Here is a 20,860-nt window from a genome sequence, read left to right as displayed (position 1 = left end):
AACCTTAGCTTTTATATTGGGCTTGTATTGTCACTTAAGCACATGTGGAGAAGTTGGCAGGACGTGGTACTGAGTGGACACGCGAGGGTAAATCACTGTGTAAAGTCTAACACAGCAGAGAACCAGGCACCTGAGATTTGAACCATGAGGGTGACCTCACAGAACCCTTGAATTTTTAAATGATTCCTCTTCGCTTTGCATTGTGATTTCCGTTTGTTTTTCTAAATAGAGAAAAATGAAGAAAACCAACTAATGGTCAAAACGGACTAGTAATGATACTCTATTAAATGTATATGAATTTAACTTTTAAAATTAAGTCCTTGATATTCAGTAATGCGCATCTATAAACAATTCTGCCTTAGTATAATCCGCAGTGTTCTCAACATGCCAGAAACCCCTCCTTTTTGGGATTAAAACATGGAGGGAGAAAGGAGGAAGATATGTCATTTTGATTCATTGTATGGCAAATGTGTGCAGCGTACATTAGGCGCTTACTGTAGCGTTAATAATAATGCCACAGATAGATCTATTGTGGGAAATCATAAGGAAAATATGACTGTGAAGAATATAAAAGGCCAGAGTATTTGCAAGGTAAGTTTAAAACAAATATCTGCCAGGAGAGTAATTGGTAAAGCTTCTATTGGCCAGTCTTTAATGTCAAATGAGACTGTGCGGGCAAATCTTCAAGGTGTAATACAATACCCTGTTCCAGCTTAGGGGTAGTAGCAATGATGTTAGGAAATAGGGCTTCCTCCTTGGGGAAAACAACTACGTGAACGTGCTTGAAGGATTCACATTCCTGAAGCCATGTTGGGTATCTTTGCTTTGTGCTTCCAGCTCTAGGGTTCGTGTGCTTGAAGCCATCCACAGTTGTCGGTATTGATTTCAGTGAGACAGGCTACTGCTGCTAAAAATAATCTACACTTAAAATGCTGTGTATTTACTGTTACATAATATCTTGAACTGTTAATATAAATAAATTAATATTGAATTAATATTGTATAATATTCTGTGATATGAGATAATAATTGAGATTAACTGAAAAAATCTTGCTTTCTGGTCAAAACAGTGAATTTATTGGGACTGACAACTCAGGACAGATGATCCAGGTAAAAATGAGACCAGCCAGATCTGTTTGCTTTTGAGGACTGTCCTCTAATTCATATTTCTTTTGATAAACTAGCTAAACTACTGTGCAGTTCTGGTTTTATAGCAGCTGTTAGAAAAGCTCTCCTTGGCCAAGCCAAAGGCTTTGTGCTCTACTTAGCTTCTGTAGCTTTAGTGCAATTCATTAATATGTGCACTTCTAATTGAACTAACTGCTGAACAAAATAAACAGCAGAGTATTAAATAAAATTGCAGTTCACCCACTTTAAAAAAGTGAATATTGGCAGAACAGGACTATTTTAGTTTTATAAATACAGGTAACTTCGAAATGCAAATTGTGCGGTTGGATTTGCAATTTACACTTAGTTGCAGAATGATTTGATTATTTTTTTGATGTGCGTTAAATGAATCCTACAACTTAAAACACTTAGCTTAGGCATAAAAGCTGTCTGGAGTTTTCTGGTTAATACATTAAATGAAATCAGAATTAATATAAAAATCTGACTTAAAAAAAAGATTAATCTGAGTAGATGAACTAGGTTTAGCATAAAGGTGGACTTTGTGATGGAAACTTCAAAGTAAATGCAGCGGGGGATTTCTATGTTAGGATGTACCAAAATGAGCCGTTTTTAAAGCTGCAAATATCTTGTAAAAATCTTCACTTTATTTAAAATGTCAGGTGGTTGAGAAAAACTGTCTTCGGGCTAAACTATAGGAAAAGAAATAGTCTTTTGAAAGATGTTTCCATTTTTGGAACTTCCTGTGAGAATTGTTATCCTTTAAGGAGATATGTGGGCAGAGCCAGGACTCCTGAACAAAACTATATGGGAATTAGAATTTCCAGTTGTAGAAATCTCCATAATGTCAATATTGAAAATTTCAAGTGAGTTGTGCCATTTAAAAATTTCCCTTTATTTGTTTTTCAGGCCAGTTGAAGCAGTCTGCTTTCACTTTTAACACTTTTAATTTACTTCAAAAAAATTAGAAATGTGGGACTGGAAGTTATCACAAGAGATCCTTTGGGCTGACCTTTTTCAACTGAATTCTGATTTCAGGATCAAGTATATGTAGACCTTTTGCTTTTAAACGTGGTTTGTTTTTTTTTTTTCAGTTGGACCTCATTGCCTTTTGCCTCTCCTCGACACTTCTCTATTGTAGCCCCTTTCGCACTTGTTGATGCCCAATTTCCTGGAGCTGCCTTCTAGCAGTGTTATGTTGGCTGGATGTCCCTCCAAACTTAGAGTTACCACGTCTGCTGCTCCTCGTAATCACTGCTGTGATCTCCCCTGGCAATGTTTATTAATGTCTCCCATAGATTGGAGACCAGTGAATCAGATGATAATGCCTGACAAATGGGAGAGTCGCTTCAGGAAGAATTCAGAATGTGCCATTATCAAGCGTTATTGAAATGGTTTAATTAAAAAAAAAAAAAAAGACATTCTGTAAAAATTTGAATGATCCTTTGGAAATTATAAATTATGTCTTTTTAACAAATCAAAACCTTCCAATGAAAAAATATCCCACTTTGAAATTTTTTTTTATAAGCTCTAACGTGCTAATGAAAAGCAGTTAAAGACTAATCTGCAGGAAGTATTCATTTTTTTGATTCTGCGTAGGAGATAAGGGAAACCTTCATTTCATAAGCATTGGTTTAGGATCTTTCATGGGGTTAGAGACCATTGGGAGTCAGGGATAGTATATGTCTGTGCAAGAATGGACACACATTGGCAAAACAGCTCAGCTGAAAATACGCAAGACCTTCCTGGCAGATGTGAGGAGTCTTTGCCCGTGCCCTGAGCCACCAGGAGGTGATCCTGGGCCTGGGTTGTCCAGTGAAACCCAGTGATGCATTGGTGTTTGTGTGGTGCTGGTGCGGGGGGGCAGCCTCTCAGCTGCCACCAGTAAACAGCTATATGCTGCACTATCTCCTAAGCCGTGTGGGTGCTGACCCTTTTCACTTGGGTAAAGCCTGAGGAATTGCACTTCAGATACATTGAGCTTGAATGAGAGACAATGATTTGGGAGGAGATGAAAGGAGGGATATTCTTTCTGAGTTACTAAGCATAGTGAAGCCTGGAGGAGGAGGGCTGCGTACTGCCCTGCGCTATTTGCCGCCTCCTGGTAGCATTCATTTCTAATGGAAAAAAAAAAAATCTGTTGCAAAATGGGAAGACCTTCCCTGACAGGGAGGGAGAAAGGTTGTACCAGGTGGCCGTACCTCTTCACTGTAGTATTTATATCCCATATATATAAAAACATATATATAATATATATATGGGATATAAAAACCTTGACTGAAAGCCAGGATACACATGGTTAAGAAAACCTCCCACGGAGAACTGTGGGACTAATATAAGCCCACCAATAAGTATTGTTAGAGACAGACTTTAAAAGTAGGTCTCTCCAGGGTCACAAATCTTCATGGTTTCATATTGTTCTGTAATTTGTATCCTTGTTGTATGGGTAGTGAGAAGAAATATTGTTGAATTTCATTATATTTAATGAATTTGGAGCTTTTCCCCCTCTCCCTGGCCAGTTGGGAGAAAGCGAATGGCAGTCCCCGTTCCAATGCTCCTTCTGCAGAGGAGTCAGACTAATTCCTTTTTGGCATCAGTTTCGGCCAAAGCGCTGTTTTGCAGAAGGCGTGTGTTTGAACTTGGGGTTCTCACGTGAGAACAAATCTCAAAGGAACGTGGCATATGATACTATGTGGTACTGCATATCTCATCTCATTAGGGCATTATTGGTTGAGTAAGCTATTAATCATTTTGATGTCACCTCCAGCATGTTTAAAATTCTGTGCAACATTTATGTAGGGAAAAAATTTGACAGATAAAGGGTTACTCCAAAGAACAATTTTAGTTTAAGTGGGATAAAAATGCCAATATAATTATATTAACAGAATGATGTCTGGACATTTACAAGCATGACCTTGTTTCTTCTAGACAAGAATAATTCTATTCAGCACTAACTTTTATTTGTCAGACAGCATGTGACACTAACTGTATTTGGATTAATGCCTTCTTGGTGTCATTTTTCCCCCTTGTAGAATTATGGGTAAAGGAAATGAAATCGCAAATCTCCCATGTATCTGAAAGAAATAAAAAGTCCAACTTATTTATTATGTGTAAGCCAAAGGGGAAGAAAAACCCTGAATGAAATAGAATAAATGCTACTAGTGCTGAAACCTAGTTACCTGAAACAATTCCCCCACTTAAATGCAGCTTAAGAAAAAATTGTGTGATAGCCTTTGTAATCTTTATAACTAGCATGTCAGCATCTACAGGTGTGATGTGCACTTGCACATATCACTGCCATTCCCTCTTTTTTTTTTATTGCTGAACATGTAATTTCTTTATATTAGACATTTTATCATTTTCTGTGTGGCAGTTACCTGACAGAAGCTGTTTTTCTGAGTTCATTTTTTTCCCTTACTGCATATCTATGAGAAAATGTCACCTTCAGAAGCCCTTGGTTATTCTGAGTTCTTGTCATTGTAGCAATTTTTTGTTGTGCCCTGTTTTTTCAATTTGCTTTTTAAAAGAGCTTGAAACAGCTGGGTGGCTTCAAAATACACTGTGAATATATAAATAAAATGTGTAAATATGTACTATGTTAATGATATGGGCTTGGAGATTTTGTAAAGTATAAACAGAATTTTCAGCTTGTAAAGACAGAAGGCAAAAAAAAAAGGCGATCAGAAATTCATTGTCTCTTCCAACATGTTTCTTTAGCTGAAGACTCATTCTTGTTGCTTTTCCACACTGATTTGGGGGGGACAAGGAAGGGAGTGGGGAAGACATATTCCGATATATAGCAACTTTCCCTCACTTTGTCATCCTGTCTTTTCTCTGCTATGGAAGTGTTAGTATTTGTCTACTACTCTAATAAAAGTGGCCCGTGAAACAAAAATTGCAGGTTCAGGTAGCACATGCAACTAAAATATTTTTGTTTCAGTCTTCTATTTTGGTAAATTTTGCTTACAGCGCCCATTCCTGGTCTGAACTGTGAAAATATCATCACCAGTCTTCCCAGCCATGGGCATTAATGCCTCATCAGCTCAGTTTTTGGGGACAGTTTTTGCAGCATGGAAAACTTGACCATTGCTTTAGAGCAGCAACATTTTGGTGAAGTGGATAGACTCTGAAGGCCTCTGTGGTCTTGATTGCTGAGTGAACGCTTGCCTAGAGTGTTGTGTATGTTGGCGGAATTAAGATAGTAGAGGAAATTTTAGCATCCCTTCTAGTTCCCTCCAATCTTGTGAAGTATGCAGCTCCATCTCTTCTTACCATAAAGAAATGAGAATCAGAGCCCATTTATTTATCTAATAAAAATTTCAGCTAGCTGGAATGGTGATATCAATTTGAACTAAGCTGATGATGCTATTTATAGCATGTTCCATAAAGGTAAAGAAGATGATTTGTATAGCAGAAACATGGGACAAAAAATGAAGGTATTTCTTCTAGGTTTCTGTGCAGTTTTCATTCTATCTTTACACGTTCCTTTTGTGCATTAAAGGCATCAGAGACAATGTTCAAAAAAGTATGGTACGAACTATGTTGTCAGACAGTAGCTTGAAGCAGGCTGAAGTAAGGTTTGTATTGACAAGGAACTGGACTGGGAGCTCGATCATACAGTTTTTTGCCTGTGTTTCTCTTAGATTTTCTTAAAGGTAAAGTTAAATTCTGGGGTAGCATAATGGTGATACTGTTGTGTCCTGAACCTGCACTGCTGTAGCTCCAGTGTTCATAGTATCAATTACACAATTAATTACGTTAGAGGAGGGAATGGCGTGATGGGGTTGGTTTGAGTGGATAACCCAGCCTGTCCCTTTCCACAACACTCATGTTATAGCTGCAGTCTTAGACTATGTTGGTAAAGCATGTGTGCTGCTGTTTCTTTGGCAGTCGGCATCCAAGGTTGCCTGTGTTGGAGGCTGCCAGAGTCAGTGGACATCAGTACCCGAGGAAGGTCCCTTTCCTGGTCCTTTGGAGCTGACTTTCAGCTTTGCAGCCGTTCCTCCCAGCCCAGCTCAATGGCTGTGATGCCGTTGTGGTTCTGGATCCCCAGGTCCAGCCCATGGCGAGGCTGAGCATGTTTGTTTGTGTGCGTATATAAATAAGTATGTGTATATATAAAAAATATATGTGTGTATATATATAAAAAATAGGATATATCTTATGTAAAATAACATGCAGCTTTTTCTTTCTCTTCCTTTTTAAAAAATCCTAATAGAAAGAAGCTTGGCTGGACCACAAGCAGGAATGCAGGTGTCTTAAGAGCATCGAGCCTAATTTTCCTCCAGACTCTGTCAGACTTGCTGGCAGGATTGTTTTTAAACTAGTAAGTGACATTCCTTTAGATTTATTCAATGTAGCAGATTCAGATAAATACTTTTGCTCTCTACATTTTTAATGTAATTAAGAGTTAGAAAGCTGAAGTGACTGGGATTGCTGAACAAAATTGGACTGCATGTTGCATTACAAGATTACCGATTAATTTGCAGAAGTGCTGAAAGGATCAAGACATTCTAAAATGGACATAATTAAGCTCAAGGGACGTGTTTATTGACTTTCTCTTCCTATGACTATGTGGTAGCATTCTAAACTTACTTCTGCCTAGAAGGAAATCACAGAGGGACACTTTTTAATTCGATACTACTGAAGTTATTGGTGCTTTTCCATTAATTTCATTGGGTACCTCATTCAGCCTTATTTGGATGAGTGGTAAGGACAGAAACACTGTTAGCTAGCCCTTCCTTTAGAGGGCACAATGCCATGCTTTCAATGTTGGATTCTCTTAATCTCAATTACATTTTTTTTTTCTTTTTCTAAACATTCTTGTAAGTCCTGGGTGTTTGACATTCCCATGGTTTGATTAATTTATGTGGACTAAATTTTCTGTTAGGTTAAGCAGCTTATGACTGTGTGGGATTTTAAATCAAAAAGGATTTGCCCATTTTTTTGCTGACCCTGCCATGATGATGTCCATCTTAGATAAAACATGTGCATTTGTTGTGGTCTGAGGTGATAAAATATCATTTAATATCTTAATTTATACATTGTTGGGAAGAGCATGTGCATGATTGTTTTTAAAGGGCAAATATGTACCTAGCTATACTGTGCATTAATTGTAGTCATATGCCATCTGAGACTGCTAACCTCATAAATTGCTTTCAATTATAGTGTGAAGGGCCAAAGTAAATTACTAAGGGTAAGCTGCTGAAGGAAAAAAAAAAAATTAGTGGAAAGTATTATAACACCAAGTATTTTTATGATAGTTTACAGCAAGTATGGAATGACCAGATTTATCTTGATGTTGTTAGCCTTACCTAATTATCTTACAGGTGTATCACATTGAATAATCAATCTTGTAGAGTGTTTTCAAGATAAAGCATGCTATGTAAGTGTTAATTATCTGTTTTTCTCTACAGCTTAGACAGTCAGTATGCCTTTCTGAGAGACTCTACTCTTTTTCAGATCTTCAGTCAAGTAAGTATTTGCCAACCATATTGCAGGAAATGTTTCCCAGTTCTGTTTTACAGAATAGCCATCTGATTTTCTTGCACCTTGCCTTCTGAAGGTCCGCTCTGTAGAACAACAGAATCAAAGACAAAACCTGCTAAAACCTCTGTGGGGAAGAACAGTTTTTTCAAAGATCAAAGAAAAAACATGTGTATCTTGTTCAAGCAAAACTTTCACCTGATTTTTTGGCTTTAATATTTTATCTCATTTCACAGTGTACATTCTGCCTGTTCAGTTTTTAATGTAGCCAATGTTTGCCTTATTACATACAGTGCCAATATTTTTATATTCATCTAAAAAAATGCATGTATTGTTTACATTGAGGTTTTACTTTTTTTAATATGTATGTGCTGTTGCAAAAAGCTTCAAAATAACTTCCAGAAAAAGGAGAGAAATCTAAAATTTACAAGGGATATGTGTATGTCTGTCTTCTACATGACTTTTCAATGGAGAAAAAAAGATAAAATTGCGCAGATATTATTTTTGTGGTTTCATAAGTTTCAACTGCTTGAGTAGGAAAAGGATGCTCATTATAATCTCTCAGCAGAGCTAATGTTGAAATAGAAAACATTTTTCCCAGATTTTGCGGTAGCTTAAAGGTTAAAGACTTATAATGGAAGAAATACATCCTTAGTTCATTCTTGTATCTTGCTTAAGGGGATTTTCTAGAGAGTAATGTGAATATTTTGATTACCTCAACATTTTTTAGTGTTATTCCGAGCTTTGGCTATAAACCAGCTTGATCTATTGATATAGTTAGGTAGAAATAAAAAACACATAAACATAAAAAAATACAATAACTAGTATTGCGTTTTACTTCTGTACATCCTGGCATTCTGCTGCCTTCTCCCAAACTGCAAGGGCAATAAGACAACAAATTAAAAGGGATAGAGGGAAATGCATTTCAATAATTTAAAACATCAGGATTTTCTGCCGTGGATATCCTCAAATCGTGTAACAAAGGTTTATGGCGAATTAGATAAATATCTGAATTAAGAGCAGCGTTTCCAGATGCTTCAGATGAAGTTAAAATGATGAAGACTACAAACTTCTATGCTTCATAGCACTGCTGAGATACAGGGAAACAATTCTTTGTGGTGCTCTGTTGTACCAGCGGCTGGTTGCACAGTGGCACTGGAGGAACTGGAGGGAAGGGAAGAGCTTCCTTTGAAAAATTAAATATTGATTGCCTGCACAGCAATTTTATCTAGTATAGGCAAAGATTTTTGTGTAACTGAGAATTCCATACAAACTGAGGTTTCTTAGTACCCCTCAGGAGATAATCTCAGCTTCCCTTGACTTGACTGGAGACAAGGGGAATAGTGTGATGAGTTGTCTGGAGAGAAGCTTGGTATTGAACAGGCCTGAGCTGCAATGGATAACTGGTACAAAAACCTGTAAAATGGCCGGAAGCTTCTACTAAAATTCTCATTCTGAAGGAAATGATGATATGGCCTGTGATGTAGGTGGGATGATTGTCCTCTCACTAATACAGAAACAGCTGGTCCTTAGCAAGTTAATTTAGGAGGAAGCAAATGAGAGATCCACATCTAGTGTTTCATCTGTATTTACTCTAAGAGCTTTAATAACACTTCCTGTGTAATCTTCCTAACTCCAAAGCGCAAGGTGTTCAGGATTCCTAGACATTAACCAAAGTTGATACTTTACAGATTACAGTACAAATGGCCTATGATGCTTGCATAATCTTATGTAAAGGTTTTGGCTAACTCCTTCCTTTTGCTGTTTTCACAGCTTCCTTGCTAGAGTGAATAGACAGTGTCTATGGTTTTGCAGTTATAATAGTCCAAAAGAGTGTTTTGGGATCGTATGACAACTTGTAGTAGCTGTGGTGATTTTTGCTGCCTCTGTCTCCTCAAAAAGCTACTGTTATTTCATAACATTTTTCCCATTTACTGCACAATTTACAGATGGTGTTGACAAGAATTTACTTTCCTTTGGTACTTGGTAGAATCCATAGGAAAGTCAGAAAAGCATTTTAATTTTTCATTAGAGGCCTAAGTATATAGGGGAAAAGATTTCATTGGAGGGAATCACATGAACTAGAAATACAAGATGTGATCTTCTGAAGCAAAAAAACTTCTCAGGAAGCATCTGTGTGATATAAGATATCATGTTTCAACATTAATCAGAAATATGACAGATAGAATTCTAATTGATACTCCTCTTTCGCCTTTCTTTCGCCTTTCTTTCGCCTTGTCCAAAATATTTGAAAATTGTTATTGTCACTATGCTGTCTGAGTCTCCTTTATACTATTACTTTTCAATGTTACTTTATATGGTTGGGTGATCTTCAGTGTGGGTGACATATAAACGGAATAAAACCATATAAAGTTTTATACACATATCAAATAATTATCTGATAAAATATGTAATGCATATATTTAAAAAAAAAAATACGTGGAGGCATCTAGCCCTTTATAAAGTTCTATTCCCAGCTCCATAGTTCTTTCAAATTAATTGTGTACCCTGAAACTCAGATCAGGTGGCAGGGGTGTCTGTGTGCATTGTTACTTTGCTACTTCTTGCTTTCACTTACCAAGATTCAGTATGCAGAAAAGAGTTTGTGTGCTGTACTATGGGCAGACTTTTTGATACTTTATTTGTATTAGTATCAGAGATGCATAATTAAATCCCCATGCCTTATTTAGAAAACTTTCCACAGGCCTTTTATAGCATTTTCTCTCCCACACCAGGGTTCTTATACAATTGAAAAAAGTTTCTTAAAAACACAAAATGAAAACATGCACAAATTTTGTTTCACTTTGGTTTTGGCTTGGCTTCTTGCTGTGCTGTGAAAACCAGGTCTTGATTTGCCATTAAAGATTCCATGGGACTTTTTGCTGGGCTCATTAGCTCTGATGTCCTGGACAGATTCCAACGTGGATAATTGCATTCTGCTCCTGCCTCTGTCAATTCTCCCTGAAGTTCCAGTTGGATTCGGTATTTTTGTTCACATCTGTCCTAAACTGCAGTGTCCATTTAAACTGCGCTGTTTACACGATTTCTCTTCTCCATTCTAGAGGTGTTTTATCTGCTAATAGTGAAGCAAATCATGCCTTCCTGTCTTTGTCATAATACGTTTTGCAATGTGCGTCAGGTAGTTTCAGATGAATGACATGATGTCTTGAAAAATTACATTTGAAGGAAAAAGCATCTTTAGTTTCAAAGGAATATGATATAAGAAATGCAAGTGTATGTTTATGATTTTTTTAGAAAATTTTTTTAAACTTGAGTTGTCCAGTCATCTAAAAGTTTGCTGCTTTTCTTGAAGACACAGTCCTCATAGATGTGATACTTTTCTATACCAGAGACTTCCATACATTGTGAAGAGCACACATGTCTGGATTTCTAACATGTGCATTCATTCAGGCTTGCAAGATCACCCTCAAATGTCCACATTGTTAAGATGCACATGGGTAGTGCTGTGGGTAGCTAAAAAAGGCAAATACTTTGATTACATAGGCTTTGTGCCAGGTATGGAGGGGCATATCTCAGCATTCTTAGTACTAACTGATTTGAACTTTGTGAGGAGCTGAATCTGATTGCTCTGGGAGAGCATGTCTCTCCTTCCCTAACCCTAGTAGGGACAGACCACCCTTAAGATTCCTCTGGAGTCATTGCTTGCTCAGCACGTTGCAGAGTCACCCCAGGCATGGCCTGTAGATGGCATTTCAGCAGCAACGACTGACCATTGGAATAGGAGCAGATCTTGGAGCATATTTCCAGTATGCTGAAATGGAAATAATATATGATAGATAATATAGGTGCTTCTCGAACTCTGTATGTAGCATGAAGAGGGGTACATTTGCCATAATACGGTGTACTGGTAGGATTGCATCATTCAGCTAACCAGGGTGGCCCTCAGTGGCTCTAGAGAAAGTCTAAGCAGAACTGAAGAGTTTGCAAATAAGGAAACCCATACCAGACTAGAAGCAAATTGTAGCTGGTTCCACTGGAAGACTCCTGGCTGGTAGCTAACCATGGGTACTGGCCATTTTAGTAAGCCAGCATTTAGTGCTCTGCCAGAAGTAGTTCATAGGAGATTATTAAAGCAGCTCACTTGTGTGGTGTGTGTGAAATGGAAACTCCGTGATAGCCAATTCACAACCTACAAAATAGCCAGTACCTTCAACCAGAGGGGTGGCAGGTGGGATAGAGCACAGAAGCCCAAGTATCGTACACACTAGACAGCTGTTTAACCAAACCCAGTGACATCTGCTTTAGTTGCATCCTCTTTTTAAGTGAGTAACTAGGAGATAGCTTTAAAGAGGAACACAGATCTTGAGTTGTCCTTCCAGCAGGCCAACAAGTTTGGATCTAAAGTTCAGGGAAGAAGCTTTCTTGATAAAAGGTTATTTCCATTCCCATTAAGGATAGATTTTTAAAATAAAATAACAATTCCCCATTATGCAGAGATGAAATTGATTCATAGTGTATAATAATCCTCTTTGCCCTTTGTTATAGACTGATGCTTGAATCTCTTCACCTTCACATTCTTCATTTAGGCCTCATGCATTTTGTGCTAACTGGCAGGAAAAAGAAAATGTGAAGCAGGTAATCAGGCACTGAGCTTACTAGGGCAGCTGAGTTTCACTTTCGATGTTACCAGTGACCTGATGCATGCATGATCAGGTCATGCATTAGAAAATAAGGCACTATGTTTCTTTCTGCTTCAGGATTCCTATCCATAAAGCATGAATAACAGTGCTTTAGTATTTAATAAAGTGATATTTGCTTGATATTCTTCCATATCCATTCCATTTACCAGCTGCTGTGTATGAAACTACCTGTCTCTAAAATATTTTCCCTTTTGGAAGTATTCCTTTTCCCTTTTGATCTGGCAGCACAAAGTGTTTCTGACTATGGGGAATACAGTATAAAAATATGCACTGCTGCAAGGAGGAAGGTACTGCTGCATAAACTTTCAAGCACATTTTTAATGTTACAAACCCAGATGCCTAATTTTTGTATGTAATGTCTTACATCTGCTTACACATCTGCTTTATCTATTGGCTTTTGATCTTTAACTCATCATTGTATTCATATGATTTGGCAGTAGCAACCTGATAAACTCTTCTGTATGTTGATAGGTAGCTGTCACAAAAATGACAAATGTCCGCCCTCTGTCAAAATTGCCCTCTGTCAAGATTAATTCTGGGACTGGAAATGTCCAAACTGTATGGCTGCCATTGGATATTTTCAAAATGTTGATGAAAGGTTCTGTTTATGACACGATATACTTTTTTTCCCCTTCCCCTTAAGATATTGAACAGTTAAGTGAAGAAATGAAAGGCGGCCTCAGGCACCTTACGCAGACGTTGCAACTGTATCTGAAAACAGAGATCCAGGATGCATCTCAATTGCCACCTGCAATTGACTTTTTTCAGATCTTCACAAAAGTAAGTGTTAAAATGTGATTTTTTGACAACTCATAAATTATCCTTTCCTTGTGCTCTTGATTTATTTTTGAGTGGGAGCTCAGTAGATACATCCAGAATATGATATATGACAAAGTGAAATCAAACTACTTATTTTTTCTATTCAGTCAGTATTTAAGCAGAAGTATAACTTCTATATAGTTGTAACACTTCAAAATTAAAGCAGCAGCCAGAGGATAATTTTTCTTTTCCCTTTTTAAATTATCATGGTAAAGCTCCTGGGAAAAAATAGCTGCATTAAAAAACAAACAAGTTCAAGAACAATTGAGTCAATCCACCTAAGTAATTTTTCCACAGTGATAAAGAGCATATAGCATCACTCTTCAGCCTAGAATTTTTCTGCAAAGTACAATATCTTATATTTGCATTCTTTTTTGTCATTTAGTAGTATGTGCTAATGGGTGGTGCTGCCAGTACTGTATCCCACAAACTGCTTTCTTAGGGGCCACGTGGATCATCTATTCTAAAAGGCTACATGTAAAGTACTTGAAATTAATTTCCATAATATGTAAAATGTTTGTTATGGTACTAACTAAATATTGTTGGCTTTTGCTGTACATATTTTTATTGCTTTTAATTCAGAAAGCTTCATTTGAACAAGGCTGCAGAAGTACTTCATATGGAGAATACTCATAGTTTTAACTTGATTTAATTTTTTTGGTTTCTAATTGATTGATAAATTCTGCCATAAAATTTATCTTAACTCATGCATGTTTTAGTTGTTTTAATAAACATTTTCTTATGAAGTCAAACTCTCAGATGTTTTTCTTCTGATATAAACAAAAGGAAGAACCTCTTTTAAAGACAGAAAATAAAAATGCAATATAAGATTTTTTACCTTTTTTTTATCTCTTTGCACAATTGTGGAATCTTTTTTGCTATGGACAGAAGGAGTAGGAGTAATATAATCAACTGTATTGTTTTTCTGGATTTTTTTTTTATTGGTGATTAGACTGCTGTGATGTAAAGTTACAACTTTCCCTGAAAAACCACGCAGGCTGAAATACATACAGTCAAAAGGACTCATAGATAAAAACCTTATGCGCTACCTAGTCTCCACTCAAACTTTTACTGTCTTGTATTGGCACGCTGGTTTGGCCTGAACTTTGTCAGATGCATTTCGCATAAAATACGCATGCTGTGTTATCTGGTTTAGAGAATTTGTACAGCTGAAGATAAGGCTGTGTATCAGAAGATGATCACTGCCTAACCGGTTTGAACTGAGTCACAGCTTGTAAAGAAATTCTTTACAAATGTTGTTGCCTTCTGTGCAATAATAAGCTTATTATTAAGCTTAAGATGGAGGCTGGCCATGGTGGCTTTACAGGAGCAGTGTGATGGTTGCTGAATATATTGGAGCACTGTTGAAGAAAATAAGGAAGCTTTTAAAATTTTTTTATGTACACGCATGCACAAGCATCTGCACATATGTGCACTTCCTCTTCCCTCCCATGTGTTTCACCAAGGTGATGCAAGTGGGCATCAAAGGGCAGAGTGAAAGTCAAGACTTCCCAGCTCCATATCCTGTTAACTGGAGAACTAGGAATGCTCCTGTTAATGATATTTGTCCCACTATAGCTTTGCTATTACAAAGATATTTTTAACTCAACGTATTCCTTATGTTGACTGTGAATTTGTCCCTACCCTATTGAATGTATTGCAAAGTACTGAGTTTTTAAGTTGTTGTTGCTTTTTTTTTTTCTTCTGGAAATTCAGAGGCTCTCAGACCATTAAAGTAGGTCTTGTTTCCTTCTTTTGCTCATTTTACGGAGTCTGTGTGATAGTCTGCCCTAGCGAAATGGAGAGCAAATGATATAGACCTATCATGGGTACAGGTACTTCATATCATTAATAATAAAAAGAATTGACAGAAGGGACAGAAGAATCTGACTGAACAGGTGAGTTGGATGGCAGAAAGGAGCTGTTGACTAAAAATACCCATATGCTTTACATGTGAGTAAATTAGTATCTCATTCGAAGTTCTGCCAAGCACAATGCTTTTTGGAAAGCTCTATTGTCACTCTCTAATTCTCCATGTGGTAGTTTATAGCCTTCCCAATTTGGTTGTCAGATGAGTGTGTTATGAAATATGGCATTATATCAAAATATGGTTTTAAAATGCCCCCATCCCTTGTGAAGTAGCAGCAGGCATTTTCTGCCACTCCCATAGAATGTTTTTTTGGAAGATAAGCTGAATGTTAATGGAAAAAATACTGATTTTTTTTCCTTAAGATGAGTAAGGATGCTTATTCCCAGCAGGTAAAATTTAAGGCTTTGGAATGGTAAAGTCTCATGATAAAAGACTTATGCGGTATATTCTCTATAGTGTAACTCTAAAAAAGACCAGCTGTGATGACTTCTCTGTGTGGTCATAGAATAAAGAAATACTACAGATACATGACTTCAAGATGTAATCTTGTTTTCCCAACCTCTTCCAACATTCCTTTCAAGTTCAGTAGGTGCTTATTCTAACATTGAACTTTTTTGGATCAGTTCTTTCATTGCATGCCACAAAAAGATCCAGTCAAAGGTCATTTTTTATTCTGTTTGATGCTGCATCCTCAAGAAGGAAAATAAGCAGACAGCCAGACAAAAGAGAAAAACGGTCCTGCAGCGAGATGACAAAATTCCAGATAGTTCTTGGAAAATCTCCAACCTGATTTAGGTCAAAAGAGCTTTTCAGAAGCTCTTTTAAACAGTCCTCCTTCTCTGCTGGCCACTGCTCTTGTCTTTGTGAAAATTAATTATAGTTTTATTCACTTGCTTGTGACACTTAATGGGCAGAGAGTCTCCTTGAGTGCAAACTTGTGGAAACATCCCATCGAAAATCAAAGAAAGTTTTGCCATTTCTTTCCATGGGAACAGAATTTCACTCCAATGTATTTTTAGTTTGCGTAAGACCTATGGAAAATATCAGCTGTACTGGATGGGGAGATGTTGCAGAAGGGTAATGTACCTTCCTTTTTGACAGTGTTGCCCTGTCCTTACTAGACAATTTGCTTTTGTATCAACTGTCCTTTGAGCTGGAGTTGGATTTTTTCATTCTTGCTATCTGATCACTCTTTGGAAACTCCAGTTTATTTAACATGCCATTTATCAAGGTTGTGACTGTTTTTAAATTCTGATCCTCAGTATTAAACAGAATTATCTGCAGTTAATTACGTGATAAGGCTTTAACTCCACTGAGACGTTTTCTAATGTCAAGATAAATTTTGACAGCATGGTTTTATGGTTTAATGATGTTTCTATAACCTTGAGATAAAATCAGTCCTTGCTTTTTATTCTTCAGCTTTCAGTTACATGTGTGAGGAGGTGGCCTGGAATCCTGTGAGACATTTAATGGATGCAGGATAAAGAATTAAAATTTTTTGAATACATTTATGGCTCTTTTCGTAATAGCAGACAGAACCACGTAACTACTTAAGACATTGAATGAAATCTGTACCTACCGTGTTGACTGTAAAACTAGGAGTGACTCCACTGGCTGGAATCAGGCCTAAGATGACTCTTTTTTTAGACCAAATATAGACTTGGTGTCTTGCATAGAATTGCAAGTACTCATACTATGTCAGAATTGACTTTTTGAGCATTTTGAAATTGTCTGAAAACTTTTTTTTTTGCAATTAATAACAAAAAGAAGAGACTCGGAAGTTAGATAAAATGGTAGCCATTTCAAAGATCTCCTAATTTCAGATCCTGACATCTATAAAAATAGTAAGATATATGCAACCTCTGTCATTAAATAATAGTAAGGTAAAATCCAGTGAAATTTAATGAACTGTAACATGGCAGACTTCTAGAGCAGTTTAGTAACTTTAAAACAGATTTTTTTTTTGGAAAAGAAAGGGTTTCTAAAGGATGTTTTGATGAAACAATTGATAACAAACTTTTGGGAAAAGGATGCTGGATTGAAGATTCTTGGGAACCCCATAGCGCAGAGATGATACTTTACTCCTTAAATGGCAATCTCCCTAATTTTTCTGTTGTGCAAAATTTCACTTTCTGGATAGTATCTTAACTGCACATGGGGTGATAGGGATTAGAGAGAGAATTTTTAGCTTTCTGAAAGGTTTAATCTTTCCTCAGTTCCAATCTTGCCACTTTTTTCTTATGAGCAGATTCTACTTTGAAAGCAGATGTGCTGCTTTCGCTCAGTTCACTGGAGAGGTCACACACCTGTATATGTGTGAGCTGAATATGCCTCTTTATGCAGGTGGTGTGCTTCCCACCACCCCCTTCTCAGGAGCTGTCCTACTCTATCCTTTGCAGGTTAGTTTAGAATTGACACATCAATGACGGAGTAAAAACAGGTCTAAGTAAGTGTGGAGCTGTAAGTCTGAAAGGATGTATCATCTGTAAGGATGAAAAAGAAAGTCAGTATCCATATACATTGGAAACACAAGTGCATCTTTTATATGTCAGACTAATTTTTTTTCTACTTCATTTTTTTGAGGTTTGTGAAGTTGAAATTAAAGTGAAGAAGAGGTACAAGTTTGATGCTGTATTTTAGTCTCTGTGTACCCATAGACAGTTTTAACCAAAAGAGCGGTTGTCTGTTTAGGCTGCTGGTATAATTGATTTTTTTTTTAGCTTCAGAAGAAGTCAGGAGGCTACTGTGAAGTGCAGAGGTACGTCCCTCAAGAGACAAAGTGCCCTGGTGTCTTTAAAATCCTTTGTTTATTCCTCCTATCAAAGCTTAAATATATTTTACTTGTTCTTCTAAGTTTTCAGTACTTACTTTTTATTCCACTCAATGCTTTGAAAGAGTTTCTTTTCAACATAAAGGGTATTAGTACCATTTAAAAAAAAGTCTTCTTGTTAAAGGGGTTTTGGTATGTATCTGCATAGGCAGAAGAGAACTGGGAGTTAAGCAGTGTCACTTGGCCTTTGTAAAGTCCGAATACTAAATTATGGTAATCTATTTGGGTATCTTTTTAAGTGCAAGTTGAAGGAAATAGTCTCATTGAATGATATGACTGGAAAAATTGTGTTTGATCTTCCCATTGCTCCCTCAGATCTTATAGGCATCAGGTAGCATATGTTTTCTGAGAAGACCTGTGAAGACAAGATATGTCTGCCTGGTCAAGATATTCTTTGGCAGCACTTTCAGTAGGTTACTTTTACTTAGGATTCACTAGTTAACTTAGTAATCTATGTTAGCAGGGAAATGAAAGTGATTTGTATCAAGAAAGTAAAAAGAAATACTAGGATAAAGTTAAGAGTAAAGTTATGAGCAAGTTAAGAGTTGTTAAAGGCATACAGGTGAAGGTTGCTTTCTGATGCAAGGTTTGCTAATCTAATTAAGTGGATACATTTGTTCAGTTTCCCTATGATTAGGAGGCCATGAAATTCTCTTTCTGGAGATGACAAAACCAAGTTTGTGTTTATCCATCATTGCTCTTTATGTAATTCAAACCTAATGTACGTTGCTACTCTGTCTCGTGCAAACTTGTGTGTTTATGGTAAATTGAAGACCAGGCCAGTACTGACAAATTTATTTTTAGTCATGGCCCAGGAAACTATTTTGCAAAAACCTTTTCATTTTGATAGTTCTTTTTTCTTATAATTTCCAAAGTCTTGTAATTTCCAGAAATCATTATACCTGAAACAACAGTGGTTAAGCCTAGGTGTTCAACATACAATTATGTTTATGTCAATCTTCTTGACTCTTTTATTTTTATTTTAGAGTTGGAGGGGTATGTTCCTGCTCATCAAACTATATCAGAACCTTTTTCTCTGACTGTTGCCATCTTTACGTCCTTTACATGAGATTTGTGATTATCTGTTTATCTAAAGTGCTATTGATTTAGTATTTCTGTTGATAAAGTTTTGTTTGGTGGGAATATGGACATGGTGTGTCCTCTCTCCTGTTCTCTCTGCATGTAGTTGTAAGCCACTGAAAGCTTCACACTTACAGCTGTTAAGAACTGACTTGTGAACATCAGGAATATTTTTTCTGCCTAAATAATTTTTCTGTACTCTCTTTCCAGTGTATTCCAGAGGGGCATAACAAAACTCATTCTGGTAGACCTTCATATTTGTTTTCAGAAGACATGAATGATCACTTTCCTAACATTTATTGTTGATTCTGAGGAGCTGTCTTACCTAGCAAGAGGGGAATAAGCTAAGGTCAGCCTCTGCTTTTGCAGTACATAAAACCAAAGGAAATGGGAAAAGCTAAATGTATTAGGAGAAAACTATGCACTGGTTCATGCAGCATGGCAAACAGCCAAGATTTATTTGAATGTTGGGTTTTATTGTTTACATACTTTGACTTCAGCATTTTAAATCCACTTTTTTTGCGATGATCCAGTAACTGAGACATTAGAAAGATTCAGGTGCCCACACGTGCGTCCTGCCAAAACAGCTCCCGTGGGTTTGTTAGACAGCCTGGCAGACACCTGGATGAGCCAGTGTCAGCTAACGGGCAGAGCTGTTTGACCCCTGGAGTTGAGTACAGCACTAGATGTCCATGATGCAGACTAATTTCTGGCATAACTTTCATTCAGCATCTTAGCTCTTTAGAGGAAGGGTGATTTTTCATAAGTACAGGAAGGGGGGGAAAAGTCAGGAGGTTGTCTTGTAGCAAGGAAAGGTAGGGAAGGTCTTGGGGCTATTTAACAATTCACTTACTTGGTCTGGGATCACAGGGTTGTCTGCCTGCTATCTCTCATTCTCCCGTCTATTCAGTTACTCTTGAAAGAGTAGAAGTAAGCAGAAAATCTGAAGTTGACCTTTTTGTTTTTCATTTGTCTCTGCCTATGATTTTGGTATGTTTATTAAATGGCAATAATGCTTTTCACTTGCATAGTGCTTCCGATAAGGCTCAATAACTTGAAGCTCAAGAAGATTTAGCAATGAATCTTTATAGTTGTCTTGTGAGCAGACCAATATTATTTCTAAGGAAGAAAATCAAGGCTAATAGAGAATGGTCATATAGCTGTCTTTTCATAAGAGACCTATAAGGGCAATCAGGATGAAATCACCTCTCCTACTGCACAGCGTAGCAGTCACATTCTGCTGCTTGTTTCCACAATGTAGCAGTGAGTAAGTGTAAAGACAATTGGAATAGGAACAGTTGTGAATAAGAGCTTACGTCTTAGGTTGTATCTTTTTAATTTTGCAGAAGTAGTTCTATACTGCTGCTAAGATTCACTATGTTTGGTTAACTAGATGTTCTTTCTTTAAGTCAAGATTGCAGAGGAAGTGGCAACCACTGTGCATGAGCTTTGGAAGCAATGGAAATAGAAATTAAAGACAAAATAGTGAAAATTTTAATAAAACGGGAAGAAATGTTGCAGCAGTACTCTAGAATGAGGGTGATAAATAGTCAGAGAAGACTCTTCTCTCTCTCCTTCACCAAATGAAAGTTGCGTCTTTACAGGGAGTGATTTTTGTCTAATGTGATTTTTCAGGTTTAGTTATTTCCTGTTATTTCCCCATTGAATTATAATTTGGGGAGATAATTTTCCATAGCAATTATCTTAATTTTTAGTCACAATAGTTACCTTCAAGAGCAATAGGATATTGTACCAGACCATGAAACAAGGCTTTTACCATCCTATCTGATTTGAATTTAGAGCAGCATGGTTACAATTAAAATACAAGCTTTCGCTAACAAAGCTTGGTGCAGTGAAAGTAAGACCATAAGACTACAACACTTCAAACTGAGCTTATGGTATAATTCGGGTTCCCTCATGTAGTTGTTGTGTGCACCATCTGTTTTTACAAACTACCTAGTATAACAAACACCAGGTGTGGATAACAGGG

General features: G+C 37.0%; 1 protein-coding gene across 1 annotated transcript in view; it reads left to right on the top strand.

Moving 5' to 3' along the window:
- The window catches only part of SMYD3 (SET and MYND domain containing 3), a 437,259-nt gene that overhangs the window by 54,902 nt on the left and 361,497 nt on the right, over positions 1-20,860 (top strand). The window contains exons 3-5 of the mRNA XM_075146580.1: positions 6,343-6,450; positions 7,541-7,598; positions 12,915-13,051. Coding sequence (XP_075002681.1) covers positions 6,343-6,450; positions 7,541-7,598; positions 12,915-13,051 — 303 coding nt within the window. The remainder of the gene's footprint in view (positions 1-6,342; positions 6,451-7,540; positions 7,599-12,914; positions 13,052-20,860) is intronic.

Source organism: Calonectris borealis, chromosome 3 (genome assembly GCF_964195595.1).
Source record: "Calonectris borealis chromosome 3, bCalBor7.hap1.2, whole genome shotgun sequence".
Taxonomy (NCBI): domain Eukaryota; kingdom Metazoa; phylum Chordata; class Aves; order Procellariiformes; family Procellariidae; genus Calonectris; species Calonectris borealis.
The sequence above is the reverse complement of the archived record's forward strand: the minus strand, read 5'-3'. Positions and strand labels throughout refer to the sequence as shown.